This window comes from Diplotaxodon limnothrissa, linkage group LG23 (assembly GCF_057381915.1).
Source record: "Diplotaxodon limnothrissa isolate DT_005_m linkage group LG23, D_limnothrissa_male_GT1.1, whole genome shotgun sequence".
In the NCBI taxonomy this organism is placed as follows: domain Eukaryota; kingdom Metazoa; phylum Chordata; class Actinopteri; order Cichliformes; family Cichlidae; genus Diplotaxodon; species Diplotaxodon limnothrissa.
The window spans coordinates 10,249,908-10,268,559 of NC_140617.1; the positions used below are offsets into that span (position 1 = coordinate 10,249,908).

The following is an 18,652-nucleotide window of genomic DNA, read 5'->3' on the forward strand; positions in this document are numbered from 1 at the left end:
TTCCCCAACATAGGCTCTCACACGCGCGCGCGCACACACACACACACACACACACACAGAGCGAGTCGTGTTCAGCTGTATTCAGAGGTTTTATTGAGTTTCACACATTTTGAATCCGACCCACTCCCAAACATACAAAACACTTTTTACACGTTTACATTTCATCTGTCGCTAAAACCGACGACGCTAACAAAAAGAAGACGACGTGACACCAACATAACCCGACACCGTGCTCTTTACCCAGCAGCCACCAGGACAGCGAGGAAGTCCAGGAGGACCGACCAACAGCTCTGCAGCGCTACATCATGGCTCCATCACCTCAGATATAGTTATCAGGTTATAGCCGAGGTTTAATTGAAACCAGCTTCCTGCTCTGATGTCCAGAGTCAGCGCGCTTCTGCCCAAGACACATAATGAAGGTCCGGACTGGCGTTACCGAGAGAATTTAACCTAATTCAGCTTTATAAACTGATATAACAAAAGAAATTCTTACTATTTTTGAAAGCACAAAGAAATTCCCGAAATAAAAGATCCAGTGCAGTGTGAAGCTGTGCAGGAGGAGGGGAAAGAAAATCCCACATAACACCATTTACATTTAAAACGAACCATAATCCTTAATTTCAACTCTAATCTCAGATTATTTGCCGTGTCCATGCTCCAGATGCTGAGAAGATGGAGTTTAACAGCTGGCAGACTCAGTGCGGTCTGCAGTAACAGTCACTAATAAATACGACGAGCAAAAATAACGGAGTCAGGTCAACAGGAAGAGCTCCACAGCAGCAGCTTCAGAGGGTTAATGGTGTCACACCAAGGACACAAACCCCCCTCCACACTGACAATAACTGTCATTCCCACTGGTGCGCTGGCATGATACCAACAGTTTCCTGCATTGGTCACAATTCAAACGTGGTCAAGGCTCATGAGCGGGACTGTGAGGAGGATTTTATAATCAAACAGAACCAGATTGACAAAATGAACTAAAAACACCAAGGCTCTACTCACAAACCGCCGCGATGATGTGAGCACACCACGGATTGCTCAGCAGCAGAGAAAACCGCCATCACCATCCGACCGACAATGAGTTTGCCTGACTGATTCAACTGACACGAGCACGATCCGATCCAGCAACGTTTGCTTCGATCACGCTTGGTCACATGACTTCACAGTACATGAATATGTGGAGTTTAATGCTCAGGATTTTAGAGTTTCAGGGCAGCTACAAACCATCGAGTCACCTCCTCCGAGGGTAAGCGTACGTGCGGATGCAGTCTGCAGGTTTAACCTGAACCCGGTGGGTCGGGCTTCGTGTGGGCAAGATGGAACAGCCTGTGTTAAAACTGGGCCTCGGCGGAGGAAATTCAGACAGAGTGAAAAATGAATATTATTATTTAACAGTGACAGGACATCAGGTGTCTGCAGGTGAGATTCTGTGGATGACATCACGATCACGAGTTTATTTAAATCTGCTCTCAACTCTGAGTGAAACCTTCTGACACGCTCACTGTGCAGCTACAGGTGTTTCCCCTCATCTTCCAGCTCATCTCAGACTTGAGCATCTCACCTGGACACCTGACAACAACTGCTCTGCAGCATCTGACTGTATATAAAAGATGGACAGAGAATTTAAACCTGCATTCTCTCCGCTGTTTTTTCTCTGCTAATTTTAGCATCACACCACAGCTTCTGTATCACGTGGTATAAGGCTCTGCTCTTGTCATTTGTTGAGCATTTGTTAAAAACCCAATTTAAGGTGTCACCAACTGCTGGGTGATAGCATGGTAGCCATCTTTTATATACAGTCTGTGATTTTAATGCATTAAAACGCAGTAGCCTGCATTAATTTAAAAAAAGGCAAATTATCTTGATTTATTTCCTGAGGCTCCAGGGCAGGAACAGGAACTCGACAGGAACTCACTTCCTGTTTCTGGTCATTTCCACCAGACTGGACCTGCAGAACCCACAATCATGACCCCAGTTCACACTGTGTATGCCCTCTGATAGGCTGACCCCTTCTCCTCTCCTCACAGTGCCTTGCTTAAAGGCAACAAGGAAATGACAGTTGGCATTAAGGCCTCAGACAGAAACAGGAAGTGAAGGCAGGGAGAGGAGAAGGAGGCGGAGCAGCGAGGTCTGTTAGCGTGGTGTCCCGCCCTCCCCGGGACTGATTGGGAAACTGTTTATTTGAGGTCCAGCACCATGCTGGCCGGGTTCTCTAGGTACTCCCTCCACAGGTTGGAGAAGCGACACATGGTGGCGCCGTCGATAATGCGGTGATCCGCTGACCAGCTGACCTTCATGATGTGAGCTGGGACCACCTGACCAGCAGCGTCGAACCTCGGCAGCACCTGGACAGACAGACAGGAAGTCAGCAAGTGTTAAAAAACAAACAGCTGCTCTGTAATGCCACATCCTCAGCAGCAGGTAACAGCGTAGCTGAATGGATAAACTCCTGAATTATGGTCCATGCACCATCTCCTGCGGTTTCACAGAAGAAAGAAGAACATCAGGTGGGTATCTGAGCATGCTCAGAGCCTGCCAGCTGATTGAACAGTCACCTGATAGTCAGACGGTCCGCTTTAACTTCCTGTTGTGATTCACGAAGAAACCACAAGCACACCTTAGTAAGTTTTCCTTCCTCTGAACAAAATAACAGTTTATTTTTCAGAGTGAGGAACAAAACCCTCCTCCGAAAGCCAGAGAACATCATTCTCCTGAAGACACTGATTTAAATAATTTATAAAATATTTATAAATATTTATATGAATTTATAAAATAAATTCATATTTAATATTTTACAAACCAGGTCAAATGTTTTATATTCTTGAAGATATTGAAATAGAACAGGTAATCAGAGTCAAGGTGAGGTACACTTTAGACCATCTTCTTGTTCTTTATTGCGATCCTTGATATCTTGTGCTATTCACCCTTTTTCCTCTCATAGTAAACTAAAACACACCTGAGTCTGTCTGTGCTGTGTGTTCGGTCTGACCACGGCTCACCTGGATCTTTCCTAGCGCGCCGATGGCGACCTCGGGTGGGAGGATCACGGGCTTGGCGTACGTGCCTCCGATCTGGTTAGAACACAGCAAGCAGAGTGAGGTCAGTGCAGCTTCTCTCAGCACTGTTGTGATATTTTGTGTCGCTGTTGTTTTCAGACTCACAGATCCAATGTTGGACAGCGTGAAAGTGCCCCCCATCAGGTCGGCAGTGCCCAGCTGACCCGATGCTCCGAGTACCTGCAGGCGGTTCAACTCAAGGGCAATCTCTAACACGCTGAGCAGCTGGACATTCTTCACGTTGGGAACCAGCAGACCCTGACTTGTGTCCATTGCCAGGCCGATGTTGTGGGACGCCTGAATCACATGAAACACTACCATCAGCACTAATGACGCCACTGAGCAGCCAGGGAAACAAAGCCAGCTCAGAGCGTGCTCTTACCTTGTAGGTGATGTTCTGGCAGTCCTCATCCACCGAGGCATTGAGGATCGGGAAGTGGTGGAGACCGAGGGAGGCAGCCTGAGCCAATGAAAGCACAGCATTAACTTCAATACCAAACATGGGATCGATCGGCAGCTCGTGCATGGCGCCTTAACCCCCAACCTTGATGAAGAAGGGCATGTAGCTCAGTCTGACACCACGACTCTCGGCGAGAGGTTTCAGCTCTGACCTCAAAGCCACCAGGCGACTCAGATCAACCTCGTCACAGTAACCGAAGTGAGGAATCTTCAGCGCCACAGTCATCGTCTTCACCATCGCTTTCTGGAAACCTGAAGAGCCAATCAGAATGTTTACAGAGAAAAGAGATGACATGCAAGGCTCGCAGTGAACAGCGCAACACTTGGGTGTGACAGCAATCTCTGACCTTTGAGGGGCTCCGTCACGTCCTTGCCAGTGAAGACAGGTTTAGGAGTAGCGGGTGGAGGTTTCACAGCCGCCTTAGTGCTCACAGGCTTGGCAGCAGCAGGAGCAGCAGCAGGGGCCGGGGGCGGAATCTGGATCTCCTGGAAAGGTGTTGGAGGTAAGATGGCTCCTGTTTGCTTCGCCAGGAAGTTCAGGATGTCCTCCTTCAGGATCCGACCATCTTTGCCAGTCCCCACCACCTCACTGAGCTTTATCTGAGGGCAAAGCGACACCTCAACTGGGAACACAGTGGGACAGACTGGGACAACCCGATGGGGACAAATAGGAATCACACTTACATTGTTCTCGATGGCGAGGCGTCTAACTGCAGGCGTGGCCTGCGTCTTGTGACCTTTGATCTCCTGGTGGGTGTGTTCTTCTTGAGCCATGGCGGGCGTCTCTACCACATCCTCCTCCTGGATCACCTCTGAAGGATAACAGCAGTGAGACTTTCAGCCGTGAACTTGGACGGGCAGACGAGCGAAGATCTGCTGATATCTCACCTGAGCCAGACTCTGTTTCGATATCCACCAGCGGTTTTCCCACAAAGGCCGTGGCATCTACATCGTAGTAGAGCTTTTTGATGACCCCATCATAGCGGCTGGTAATGGTGACCGATGCCTTGTCGCTCTGAACCTCACAGATGCTGTCAAACTGAGAAACTTTGTCTCCTTCCTTTACGTACCTGCCAGAGGAATCCAGTTTTATTTATGCACTTTTAAATCACACAAACTGAATATGCACAAGGACATATCTTGGTCAAAAATGACTCGAAGGTTCCTCACAGTGTTATTGGAGGCCATATTTCTAAGATTTTCTGTCCCAAGTACAATAACCTCAGTTTTATCTGAATTCAGAAAATTAGAGGTCATCCAGGGCTTTAGGTCTTCCTGACATTCCTGCAGTTTAACTAATTGGTGTGTGTTATCTGGCCTAATGGATAGATAAAGTTGTCAGTGTGTCATCTGCATAGCAGTGAAAATGGATGCTATGCCTTCTGATGATACTACCTAAGGGAAGCATGTATAATGTAAACAGAACTGGTCCTAACACTGAACCCTGTTGAACTCCATATTTAACTTTAGTGTGTGAAGAGGACTCTCTATTTACATGAACAAACTGGAGTGTAACGAGTTAACAAGCTATACTTCATCACAGGTTACAAGTTACAAGTAGTACATCCTAATCGCTTCATATGTTCACCTGTTTGTTCTTTTACAAACTCTGGGGTTTCAGGTTTGCTTCATTTTAAAAACAAAATAATACCAAAATTTTGTCATGACAATAAAAACGGGTGCTTGAGCTGTTGGACTCTTATTTTTTGGGGGGGTTCACGTACCACTCCTTGACGGTCACCTCCATGATTCCCTCACCGATGTCAGACAGTTTGAACTGCACGATAGGTCCTTGATTCACTGCCGAACAAAACAAAACAGTGACATTATCAGAGAGGGACAAAACAATCTGCTGATGGAGGTCAGCGTACACCACCATGAGCGATCTGCCTCAATTCTCCCAGAGTCCATCACACAGCTGAAAACCCAGAACAGTTCACCATGATACAGATCTCCATGGCAATAGTAGAGAGATCAGAAGAGGCCAGGACTCAGGTGCTGCCGGTCTGGACTTACCCACAGCGACATGCAGCCTTCTGCAGCTGAACACCTGGAGCTTCCTGTCACACCTGAAGGTTATTGGCTGCAGAGTCCTGTCACATCTGAAGCTCTGCAGCTGGAAAGATCTGCGGCTCTGCTGACTCAGCTGATGGGAAAAGAGCAGATAACAGAGGTCACCTGGACCAGCCAACACACAGGTGCTTCAAAGCCACGCCCCCTGATATTCAGGGCCTGATGGTACTTCCTTCAGGTCCTAAATGTCAGACCAGCACCAGCACTCTGAAACTCAAACATGAAACTCCTTCAGGTTCTAATAAAGATGCATACAGGTGTTATTTTAAACAAGGTGGCGATGTAACCCTAACAGAGAAAAAATGCCAGGCAATAAACAAAACAACATGCCTCTGACACCGTGGCACCAGATCTATGTTTCCTCATCTGCATGAAAATGAGTAAACAGAGTGAGTTTACACTGATTTAGTCACTGAAAATAATGCTGAGCTTGACTTTGACACTTTCAGGAAGTGGGGGATGATGGGAAATGGCCTACAGGCTGTCACCTGCCGACAGAAACCCTGCTCAGGTGTTTTCTTATTACAGGCTTCCTCTGAATTTCTCGAAGCTGACTCACTCCCATGTCACTTCTCACTAAATAAGACAGGAAATTCGCTTTGAAAGTTATCCCCATCACTGGAGGACCACCTGTCAACCACGTCGTTTCCGTCGTTTGAAACCACATCTGCTCCTGACGTCTGGAACAAACACCTGTCCTGGTGGCAGCAGGTGAAGCAAGTTTCACCTGCAGGACAAACCCTGAAAATTACTGAGCTCAGATCTGAGTCAGAACCCGTACACAGCCGGTTCTGGTTCTGACCCATACCCTGACCCGGAAACAGCTCCTAACCGTCAGGAAGCAGTCGCAGTTGTTAGATGTTAGCCACAGCATGCTAGCTCAGAGGCTGTCTCATTCCATTAGGGTTAGCATCAGCTAGCCCATTGGCTAGCTATGCTAATGCACTGAGCTTGGTGACGTTGCGCACGCATGTCCGTTAGCATTAGCCGCAGGTCAGCATTAAGCGCTTACAGAGCCTTTGAGGAGAACACGAAGCTTGTATTTGCTCACCAGCAGCCGCCTGAACGCGCCGAGAGAGCCTCTGGTCACCGCTGCCATCTCTGTGCTCCGCCGCACGCCCCTCTCTGCAGCCAATCAGTGCGCAGCGCCGGCTCTCTTCTTCTGCTGCTTCCAGCAGGGCTCTCAGACGTCACACAGGTGTGATGGCGCCATGATCAGGAGAGCTAATGAACAACAAATTAATTTATCAATCCTTTTCTGGTTTTTACAGCCTTAGACGTTCCACAGTTTTTATCCATTATTAATAATAAAATGATTTGTTATTTATTTAAAGACGGGTCAGCATCATGACATCGGCAAGCTGCCGTTTGTGCACCTGTCCAGATAAGGTAAGATAAGATAAGACTTTATTGATCCTGCGGCGGGGAAATTTGTGCATTACCACAGCTCAGGTACAGATAGTAGAAGAATACAAAGAGTATACCAGAATATAAAGACAAGAAATACAAAATAAATAAGATAATACAATATATACAATGGTAGATTGTACACACACACTCAGAATGTGTTCTTGATAGGAGTTGTAGAAATATGCAAGAAATAAATTAAAAACTATTTTACTACTACTACTATTACTATGGCAGAGAAATCAGACAAACACTGGCTTAAAAGTACTTTAGTGATGTTAAGCCTTTTAAAAGAATTTTGTAAACAACACAGTATTACAACAGGTTTTAACAGAACTTCAAGTACGGTATAAAATTTTGCCCCAAAGTAGCAAAAAAATAGAATAAAAATAAAATTGTGCACAAGTAAAAGAATTAGTCCTTTTAAGTCCAAATGGTACCAGTGGGGCCCATGACAAACAGGTGTATTGCATTAGAGTCCATCCAATGAGGAGTGTGTGTGTGTGATTGTCTGTCCTACCGTACTACTTGTACAGTAGAGGATTGTAGTCCATCAATGTGCAAATGAGTGTGCGTGTATATGTATATCGTCTCCTAGGATCTTGGGTTGGCTCGCCATCCAGTGAACACTGGAACACTCTGGGTTCTGGAATCGCTGACCTGGTCTTTGGATTCGTCCCATACAAAAACCTGACCGCTGTCAAGTGGATGGTCAGCGTCTACGTGAAGCCACATCTCAGTAAACCTTCCGGTTTCGCTCTGCCCTCGATAACAAAGTTTTAGTCTGCCTGCTCAACTCTCAGCTTTCCATCAGCAGGTCCTTCTCTACTGGAAATTAATCTATAAATATAACTTTACTCCTCACAATACCCCTATATGGAACAACAGGTATATCCGTCTGTGTAGGAAATCTGCGTACATGGATGAATGGAGATCTAAAGGGATTTGGGCTGTAGCTCATTTTATGGACAAGAATGGGGTCTTATTAAAACATGAGACGTTTTGTGAGAAATTTGATGTAAGATGTACTGCTAAGAGATATAAATCCCTAATAAAAGCCATCCCAGTCCCTTTGAGATCAATGATAAATGAAGATATTGTGCACTCTAAAATTTCTCCTGGACTGAGACAGCTCTGCATAGCCGGAGTTGAATTTGGTGACAGCAGGTTTACAAACAAGGTGATCAGGAATATTTTGATAAATGAAATTTGCCCTAATCCGGTTAAAAGAAATTATATTCTTAAAGAATTTGAGACCATGGAGGTTAAGGCGATAAGAAGAAAGTATATCTCACTTCCTCTTTCCCCTAAAGTAAAAGAGGTTAACTTTAAAATCATAAATGAGGTTTATCCAACCAATGAATTCTTAAGACGGAAATTTAACTTAGATGTGAACGCCTGCACATTTTGTGAAAATGATATTGAAAGTCTAGATCACTTGTGAATCAGTGCACTCCTTCTGGATTGACATGTGGAGCTGGCTACAGTCCAGGAGAATTCAGTTACCACATTTGACGGTGACAGTAATAAAATTTGTAATACTTGCTGAGAATGCAGATTTTGACTTGTTGATTAGGACGTTTTTGTTACTGGAAAAATTTTTTATTCACAAATGCAGATATTTTAAAGCTAAACCATGTATAAACAGATGTCTGAATGACTTTAAACTCTGGGCCAAATCGCTGAAACTTGTCAATAACAAGAAAGCTCATAAACTTGTTGTATTATTTAACAAGTTTAATCTATGTTAAAAAAGAAACCTCCCTATTTAATGATCATGACTGCCCTTTTTTGTTCATATTGATTTTTGCCTTTAGTTTCAAATCCTTCAAAGACTGTTCTTTCTTTTTTGTTAACTCTTTTGGCTTTGTGTTTATTGTTTATTGTTTAGTTTTTTCTTCCTCTTTTCTCGTTGTAACGCTCAACCGAGGATATTACATATTCGGATTAATGATGGTGCCTTGTATGTTATACTGTTGTTTATAAATAAAGTTCTAAAAAAAAAAAAAGTCTGCCTGCTCTGTTCGGCTGTAGAAACAAGCGACTGAAAACTTGGGAGGTGGTACTAAGGAGGGACAAGAGCTGCCAAGAGCTTCACCGATTGGCTGACACGCAAGAAGTGAAGTAAAACAATAGGCTCTCATCAGAGCTCATCAACCCTCAGAGAAACTTAACCCTTGTTTAACCAGAACAAATATATAAATCAGGTGGACATGATTAAACTAACGGGGTTCCTCCCTTCGTAAAGTGAGGGTGGAGACTGAAGTGAGACAGTATGCAGACAGCTGGCGATTGTGTGTGTGTGTGTGTGCTGAACTAGGACGTTGTACATGAGTGCAAAATCAATTAAAAAACCCAGTCTGTCGGGTCACGGTCCTTTACACAACGTAAAGTGAATAACGGAGTCAAATGTCAGCACATATTGTCACATCATCTTTATTCTGCCTCGTCACAGACGTTATTAATATTAAAATACAAGCATTCATGAAATTTGTGGAGAAGCATCAGGCCGGTCTGAGTCCGTCTCAGCAGACAATGATATCGTCACAGAGCGTGCTCGTGTCCGGCTCGTCAGCACTGCTCGAACCCCGCCATCAGAGAGAGCGCCAGAGACTCCACTGCACAACAAGAGAGACAGACGTCATCAGCTCCTCTCTGCTCACAGCATACAACAACACACCGGACAGCTACGGTGGCCCAGAGGTGCCAAACACATATTTCACTAACTGGAAAGGTTTTCAATCATTCAATCCTGTGTGCTGACAGGATGACCAGCACAAACATCCTATTTCTCATTTATTACTTTCATATCCTGTTAAATTGACCTCGAAGGATCAGATTGCAGGAGACTTGTGGTTTCTGAGCTGATGCAGATGTCAATAACTGAAGGTTGGCTTTTGTTGGCCCTTGGAAGACTTTAACCGCACACGCCCGAGCCCTCGAAACGACATTTTCAGGCTGAAAATGTTGTGCGGATATCTCGTTATGAAGTCGATCCCCTCTGAACTGCGGACACACTCTGTATGGAGGAAACACAGAGCGCTGCAGCTGGATCCCGACAGCCTCGTAGCGTTGACCGATTTTACATTTAAGCTTTTCCAAGTCGGATGTTCTGCACCTTTGGACCACCGTACACAATCACTGCGTATGACATTATTACCCAGACGACAGACTCACAGTGAGGGAAGGAGCCCCGGCACACCGCCTTATTGAGGATCGTCACAAGGAACATGTGGCAGTTTTTGAAATCAGATTCCATTTTATCGATGGACTCGATCCTGAAAGAGAAACAACATTTAGCTGCAGAGCTGGTGTGTCGTCTCTGTACCTGGATGCGCATAACTGTCACATCAACACCACTGAATAGACGCATCACTCTTACTTCCAGGCTCCAGCCTGCCATCTGTCCGAGAAGATGAGCACGAGATTCAGAACCTTCATTATCGCCTCCTTCACAAAACTGACCTGAGAAAAGACAACATGTAGAAACAGGTTGAGTCTGAGCAGGGAGCCAAAGTGAGATTCGGCCCACTGAAGGTTCTGGTCCCACCCACAGTACAGTGTTTTACAAGTTTTCCTGGAAACATAAAGAATCACTGTCTTATCAGATCCAATTTATTTACTTGCCCGCCATCACACACTACAGTGAGGTCAGTACAAGCAGCAGTGCTGATGGTGCAGCAGCATTTTTTGTACTAAAGCAGGAAAACTGAGAAACACCTCAAGCTGCTCATTGTGTTCGTAAACGAACGAACGCTTTTTCATCATCTCAAACAAACAGGAACCTTCTTTACAGCTGATTGCGTCAGCAGTCAGACTGGTGGTGACGGCACCATCATAAAAGTTCACCTTCTCCCTCAGCAGGCAACGGTCGTGAATCGTGGCCAGGTATCTGTAATGGATCTTGATGAGCTGGTCCAAGTCCTTGGCTTCCTGCACTTGGTGCTGAAACTCGAGTCCCGTGCTGTGCAGAATCTGACGAGACACAAAACAGATGAAGAGCCAGAGTTGGTCAAACTGAGAGTGCAGTGAGGACTCACCTCATCCTCACCGAGCCTGGTTCTGCAGGAGGTTTCTTCCTGTTAAAAGGGAATTTTCCCTTCTCACTGTCACAATTGGCATGGTCATAGGGGGTCATAGGATTGTTGGGTTTTTCTCTGTATATTTGATTGTAGGGTCTACCTTACAATATAAAGCACCTTGTGGTGACTGCTGTTGTAATTTGGTGCTGTGCAAATAAAAATTAAGTGAATTGAATGTCATGGGTGCACTTCCTGTTTGCAGGAGGTCAGTTTGGTGGCTTGCCTCACCCTCGTCATGATGTAGTTGTGAAGGCTGTTGACAAAGTGCATCAGTTTGACCCTGAGCAGACACATCCTGTGGATCTGCTGGTTCACGCGCTCTTTGACCTTGACCTCCTCGGCTGTGGCGCCCTCCAGCTTCTTAGTGACGTCTGTAAAACCTACGAGTAACAACCATTTATCAGAGAAATGACTGAAACGGGCTTATTTTCAGTTTTCAGCTTCACGTGGAGCTCGTACCACTGAATCGAAGCGTGTCCAGACTGTACTTGGCCCATTTGATCTGCAGCAGGAGGAGGAACACTTGGTTGTAGATCTTCTGACACTCAGAGCTGATCACAATGTCCACGGGCCAGGGAACCTGTGCAGACACGTACCAGGAAACGTCAGGTGGCGGATTGAACAACGCACCGACAGACACCAAAGCACAGACTGCAGTGTTCACCTTGTAGCTCAGCGTGAGGACTTCCAGGTTGTTCACAGGCTGTTTTTTCCTGGAAGCGTCGATGGGCTCCAGAAACACTGACAGCCTGGGAAACAGAGATGCCTGATCAAACTCATTCTAACATAAATAAGGAACTGTGTCACAGCAAATGTGCACTGTACCTGCTGCTGTCCTCCGGGTAGCGCTGTCCGACCGCCTCTTGCAGCTGCACGTTCAGAAACGACGGCTGCTGCCAGCTCTCCTTCTCCTGCACCTTGTCAAAGATGGCCGTGTAAAAATCATACATGGTGTCTCCAGCTTCCAGCAGGAAGTAGTTCCTCATCGCCTGAAGGTATTCCAGCAACCTGCAGACACGCCACAGAGCTCAGAAGCTTCCCTTTCCCTGATTTTGGAAACAGGAAAAGCGTAGCTGAAGAGCCGTGCTTACCTGTAGTCTTTTGTCAGAGTCTTCATCAGGTTCCCACAGCACTCAATGTACCTCCTCTCAATGTGCGGGTAGAGACAGGAACGCAGTGTGAGCTCAAACGTCTGGCAGGTGACCGACTGGGACGAGCGGTCCACGCTGAAATCCCCTCCGGAGAAACACTCCTGGAAGTCGCTCTGCTCCAAGTACAGTCTGAGGAAGAGGAGGGCAGACAGAACGCACTCAGACTCGGGAATAAAGAAATCTCGCTCGTATCCGTGCAGAGCTCGGAGGAGTGGAAAACAGAAAATCTCACATCACAATTTGTTTGTCACGTTCAGAGCTAAAGACAAACTCTGAGCTCCGAGTTGTCCACTCTTCTAAGACGTGAACAGCTTACATTTCTGACAATCTGCATCTTTATCCTGCGATGAATCCCAGACTTTTTGTTGATCCTCGCTGGACATTTGCTCAGAGGCTTGTAGAAGAACTATGGCATTACCTGGCAAAATTGATGGCCAGCAGCGGGTCATGGACATCGTCAATCTCGAGGTGCCGCGCCATGATGGACTGCATCTTGATCAGACTCCTCCTTGTGGATTGCTGCTCCGTCATGCCATCCGCCGGGGACTCCTCTCGGCTGCAGAGGCGCGACTGCACGGACTCCAGAAAAAGCGTGTGCAGACTCTTCCTCTCTGCGTCTGCAAGCAAACATCCAGGACAGACAGCCCAGGTTAGTGAGGTCAGCTCATCGGCAGAGGCATGGCACTCAACACACCCTGAAGACATCCGGGAGAGCAGAAGCATAGAAAACCCCATCTGTGGTTTGTGTTGACCCGGTCAATGCAGCGCCTTCCTTTACTGAAACAAACAGACAGAACGAAGCACTGACCTCTGGAGGCTCGCTGCGACTTCTCTGCCTCCTTGCAGTCCAGATTCTTGAGCAGCTGCATGGACTTCCCGGCCATGATAATCTGCTTGAGGACAGGTTTGAGGAAGGACACCATGGTGAGCTGTCTGCCCCCCGAGGCCTGATCCCCCCCGGAGCTCCCGCTGGCCGCGTCATTCAGCTTCTCCTCGCTGTCCACCGTCTCCGATACGCTGTACAGCGTGTAGGTGGCGTACCAGAAGTCCCTGTGATTCACGGGCACGTCTTTGTTCCTGCAGCGGGAGAAAGAAACTCAGCCCACAAAACGCTGCTGAAGTCACATCACACGCACACACACGGTTTCTGCAGCGCACCTCTGGATGATGAATTCTCTGGCAGGGTCAAACAGATGGCCGTGAACGATCCACTCGTCTACGATCTCCAAATACGGCCGGACCGTCTCCGTCCACAGGGAGAACAACAACGCCACCTGGCAGACAGAGAGAGCAGATGCGTTTGTTTCCTTCCACTAAATCGCCCCCATGTCACAGTATCCCACGACGAGTGCTCACTGCCTGCTCCGATGCCTCGCCGACGCTGTCATACTCAATGATGGCCTTATAGAGGGTGTTGAGCAGGTGGGAAGCCCGCACAACGTTGGGGGTGGCGGGCGGCACTTCGGCGACACCCGTGCAAAAGACCCTGTGCAGCACTTTGATCTGAGCCAGGTGAGGGCTGAGCCGCTCCAGCACTGCAGACAGAGTCACTGTCTCATCTGCAAACAGACACGACGCAGATTGGGAATCAAACGAAGGCGGCCGGGCTCAGGATGACAGAACAAGAAAACCAGCACGAAAACAGGAAGCCTCAGTGATCCCTAAACAAGCTTGGACTTACCGTTGCATATGAGCTCCCTCTCGATCGTGGTAAGCTCCTCCTTGAAACTTGTGAAGTACTTGTTGAGTGCCCACACGAAGGCCTGGTAGGTCCTGAAGGGAGGCTCGGAGGCCTTCTTAGAGCCGTAGGTGGACGCGGTGCCCGGCGGGCCCGGCTCCGAGCTGTGGCCTGTCACCTCGTCGATGAACCTCTGCAGCCTGAACACAGCCTGACCATAGACGGCGATGTGCTCGAGGACAGAGCGCAGGCAGTTCTGCAGCACAGAGGAGAAAAACACTTTTCACTACAGCTCGCATTGCACGTGCTCAGTGACCTCCGTCAGATGTGAACTCACGCCGGTCAGATGAGTCACCACCACATTACTTCTGACTGACACCTTTCCGTCGTGCTGCTGGAATATGAAGTGTTTATTGACCCCAGAGAGAAGCCTGCCGGAAGAAACTCACACAGTCAGCAGGACCCTGAACCCACTCTCAACACAAACCTGATCTCGGCGTGTGGCGACCTGCAGGCGACTGTCGTCATCTCTTACCACAGCGTTTCTCGAATTACTTGCGTCTCTGTGACGAAGGCCTTCTCTTCTGGCAGGTACAGTGGGTCCGTGTTATACAGGTGCTGATCCCTGAGGGGACAAATGCAGCATCAGCACCAAATACTCTAATTTCAAACTATAGCTCCTCCCCCAACTGCACCCAGGCATCCCTCTCCCAGCTCTTCCCCTGGGGGGGCTTCCATGTCCAAATGTTCTCCCCACAGGTAGGACGCTGTATATTAATTTTTAACTATCATTGAGGATGAGCTCACCACACATTGAGGAGGTTGGAGTGCAGATGCAGGCTGTGGGGAAAACGAGGTGCATGCGATGCCCAGTACGGGGTCACCAGATGCTGCTCCAGCCAGGCCCTAGCGTCAGGCTCCCCCACTGAGAGGAAACATGGGGAAAAGGTTCAGCGTGACAATAAAACACCCTCCATGTCCGAGTCGCTTACACTGCAGCGCATTCTGGGTAGTGACATCAACGTTTTCTGTTCAGCTTTTGTGACTGAACAGAAAACAAACCAGAAGCTCCTTCCTCTCATTTGGTGGAAACGTTATAAAGACCTGCACCTTCTGCTGTGTGACTGCTTCGCACCTGTCCACGTGACTGGAACGGTTTTGTTGGCGTTGTCCTGGTCCTCCTGAGGCGTCCTGTCCAGCTGGATCCCAGAGTCCTCCCTGCTGATTGGCTGCTGACTGTCATCATCCTCGCTCTCCTCCTCAGACCACTCCTATGAAACAGGAAACACTGATGGGCACAGCTTACCTGTAATACGCCTGTAGGTACTGTGCTCAGTATAATACAAACCAGGACACTTCCTAAAATATATAAAAGCAGAATGCAATGATCTGCAAATCCCATAAACTCATATTTTATCCACAATAGAACACAGAAAACACAGTAAATACTCAAAATGAGACATGTTACTGCTTTGTGACAAATCTGAGCTCATGGGGAATTTGGCGACAGCGACACCCTAAAATATGGGACGGAGCAACAAAAGTGTGTGAAAGTCAGAGATGCTAAAGAGAAGATCAAAGGTGAGCTGGCAGCAGGTCGGTCACGTGATCAGGTAGAAAAAGATCATCTCAGAGAGGCGGAGCTTCTCAGAGGTTCACCAACCTATTTAAGAATCACAGTCCACGCTGTGAACATCTCATCATCTACACAACTTGACATCATCAGCACACTCGGAGGATCTGAGTGTGCTCTCTGTGCACAGGCTGATGACTGTAACCTTCAGCAGAAACACTGCTCTGTGATAAATCTGTGCACGGCTCAGGAATATTTCCATAAACCAGCGTCTGCGAGTAGCTCGGCGTGCCATCCACACATGCTGGTTACAGCTTCGTCATACTGACACGAAGCCACGTGTGACCATGATCGAGAAACGGCGCCGGCTCCTCTTTAAAATGGACCAAGGCAAAGCAGAAACTGATCTCAGGTCAGAATCATCAGCATGGCTTCAGAGGAGAAGAGTCTGGCCCACCTGCAGTTCAGACCTCTGACCGGCCGACAACATCTAGAGCGTTGTGAAACAGGATGAAACACAGCCGGGACTGCCGAGCAGCTGGAATCCTCAATCAGATCAGACCAGCTGCTGTCCTCAGTTCACAGACCATCACAGACTGATGTCAGAGAGGAAGCACAGACCTGTCCTACTTTACAGACGTGACGCTGCCGTCAGATTCAACACAAGTTCGCGTTTGATTCAAAACAGCCTTTTCTGTTCTACAGTGAAGAAAATGTGACTTTCTTTAGGTTTTTTTAGCGTCTGACTTTGTTGGAGCTTTTCTGGGTTTGTACTTGTGGGTCAGAAATGAGTTTTGTTTTTCTGCCTGTGAACACAGGTTAGTGATGATGTTAAAGTCATGTGACTGTGGTGTGGTGTTCATGTTGCACCACACCACAGTTGCACCAGATCACCCTGAGCAAAAACCCGCTGACACCGGGTTTTCGATCAGAGAATCAGAAACAGCTCTGCATTCATAAAGGTGGGCTCGGTGACTCACAGGTGTGTCTGGGTACGGCCCCATGTCTGCATCCTCGCCCTCCATCAGATATTTAGCCCAGTCAAACTTGTCCTCCGGTTCTGCAGACATAAGACTGAAAGATTAACATAAACTGTGTGATTTTTAGCCTTCAAGGCTAAGTGCTAAGGTTATCTGGAAACAAATCATTTGGCCTTTGACATGAAGTGAACTTATAATCACTGCACTGATGTTGTGCAGCGAAACACGGTGGGCAGATTTCCTGCTGCTGAAGCTTTCGCTCTGACTCTGAAACAGAAACATGGGCGCGACTGTGACGACGTCACTGGAATCTGTTCATCTGATCCTGGTGTCAAAGCATCATTAGCATCTGTAATGTGGGATTCACTAAAACAAAGCTTTGGTTTAAAAGGTTCTACTTTTAATGAGAGAGAAAAAACTGCTTTGGAAGAATATGTGAAAAAGGTTCTGTTTGTACTGTTTGTGTTTCCAACTCCAACCTGAGAGAAGCAGAATTAATGAATTCAGAATGTGTTGACACGTTGGTCACAGATAAAGGGAAGAATGCGGTTCTCACCGGCCTCCTTCAGCCTGGGTCGCTCTGTGAAGTCTGTGTTTGAGGGGGATCCCGACAGGCAGAGCAGCAGTGACAGTATGCTGTAGTGTGCATCGGTCTGAGGAAACACAGATCACGTTTCACTGAGATATTCTCACATCATTGCAGTCATGTTTCAATGTTTGAGCCCGACACACCAGAAAACTGTGTGTGTAACATGTGATACTGACCCATTAGGGCTGCGTCATCTGTCAGAAAACTAGCGCACACTTTATTACTGTGCACTTTTCTCTTGCACTGCTGTGTCTGTATCGTTCTGTCTTTGTTTTGGTTTCTTGCACACTTTATGTAGTCTTGTGTTGATCGTCTGATATATGTAGCACCATGGTCTTGGAGGAATGCTGTCTCGCTTCACTGTGTACTGTACGACGACGCATGGTGGGAATGACAATAAAGCTACTTGACTTGAAAAGACTAATGTGACTGTTTATTGATTGCAAGTTTACACTTATTACCTTCATCCATCCAAAATCCCCTCTGACTTTCGTTCACAAGTTTCACGCTAGAATATGATGCAGCATGCCAGCATTGACTGGTGTCGCGCATGAGTATTGATCGCGTATCCGTCTGTGATAGAGCAGAAAACAGCTGTGCGCTACCTTTTCCCCATCTGTGTTCGGTAAAGGTGAGTTCAGGAATTCTTCAGTCAGTCTCATCCAGCTTTCTGCTTTCTGTAGGTCCGAGTGCACCACGAGCTTCTCGTAGATTCTGGAAAACAGGGCAGACTGTCACTATACCATAACGTTAGCTGGAGACGAAGAGCGGAGGATGACGATGGAGCTGCCAGGCAGGAGGAGAAGAAGAAGAACTCAGGGGAGGTTGGTGGATGTAGCGAAGGGGGACAAGCAGAGGGGTGCAGTGACAGAGGAGGATTCTGGGACAGGAGGACATGCAGAGCCCTGAAGGAGAACATACACATGTTTAGTTTGCTCAGACTTCACTGTTTTGAAGGAGTCACTCACCCGCTGACACTGCGCTCCACTTTGTGGCTGTCTGTGTCCAGATATCGATGAAACCTGAGGAGACACGAGGCGGATGTTAGGACGCTGTGTGCAGCAGCCTGCTCCCCCGCACACCCGTAAAAACTCACTTAAAGTTGGACCAGGCGAATTTGAGCGCCAGCTGGAAGTTTTGGTCCTCCTCATCCTCGATCCCGCTGAGACACCTGATCAGCCGCTTCGTCTCTCTCTCACTCTCCTTTTCGAAGGTGCTCCAGTGCGCCATGTTGACGCTGTCAGCCGGGCTGCAGTCCCCGTGAACGGGCACAGATCGAAGCGGCCTGTCGGTCTGCTTCCAGCCCGCGGTTTCCACCCGCGAACAGGCTAACAGCGCCGGAGATGTCTTAAATGCGCCATTATAGACAAATGGCTGTCTCCTCCATTGATTCCTACAGGACCGCGCAGTGTTAGCCCCACCTCCATAACAAACAAGTAGCACTGAGCATGCGCAAAAACAAATCAAATAAGTTTCCGTTTTTATTTTTTACTGTTTTAAAGTAGTTAAACCTCGTTTCTCAGTCGGTACAAAAAATGACAAAAACTGAATATTCCACTTTCTGTGAATCTACGTAGGAAAATGGCGGTAATGCATCCGTATGA

General features: G+C 47.4%; 2 protein-coding genes across 2 annotated transcripts; both read right to left on the reverse strand.

The window, feature by feature from the left end:
• Positions 1–78: 78 nt before the first annotated feature.
• On the reverse strand, positions 79–6,711 carry dbt (dihydrolipoamide branched chain transacylase E2). The gene is made up of 11 exons (XM_085347583.1): positions 6,640–6,711; positions 5,532–5,661; positions 5,240–5,315; positions 4,404–4,585; positions 4,200–4,327; positions 3,863–4,115; positions 3,601–3,767; positions 3,439–3,516; positions 3,162–3,353; positions 3,000–3,071; positions 79–2,345 (listed from the first exon to the last, which is right to left on the reverse strand). The coding sequence occupies exons 1-11, from the start codon at positions 6,685–6,687 to the stop codon at positions 2,178–2,180; spliced, it is 1,494 nt and encodes a 497-aa protein (XP_085203709.1). The 5' UTR covers positions 6,688–6,711; the 3' UTR covers positions 79–2,177.
• Positions 6,712–9,425: 2,714 nt separating this feature from the next.
• Positions 9,426–18,438, reverse strand: tubgcp5 (tubulin gamma complex component 5). The gene is made up of 23 exons (XM_085347662.1): positions 18,145–18,438; positions 18,017–18,070; positions 17,654–17,762; positions 17,016–17,112; positions 16,460–16,539; positions 15,042–15,177; positions 14,714–14,831; positions 14,442–14,531; positions 14,244–14,337; positions 13,910–14,162; positions 13,585–13,787; positions 13,387–13,502; positions 13,037–13,305; positions 12,647–12,845; positions 12,169–12,357; positions 11,903–12,085; positions 11,742–11,826; positions 11,537–11,657; positions 11,306–11,457; positions 10,845–10,970; positions 10,378–10,460; positions 10,173–10,273; positions 9,426–9,613 (listed from the first exon to the last, which is right to left on the reverse strand). The coding sequence occupies exons 1-23, from the start codon at positions 18,276–18,278 to the stop codon at positions 9,567–9,569; spliced, it is 3,039 nt and encodes a 1,012-aa protein (XP_085203788.1). The 5' UTR covers positions 18,279–18,438; the 3' UTR covers positions 9,426–9,566.
• Positions 18,439–18,652: the final 214 nt, after the last annotated feature.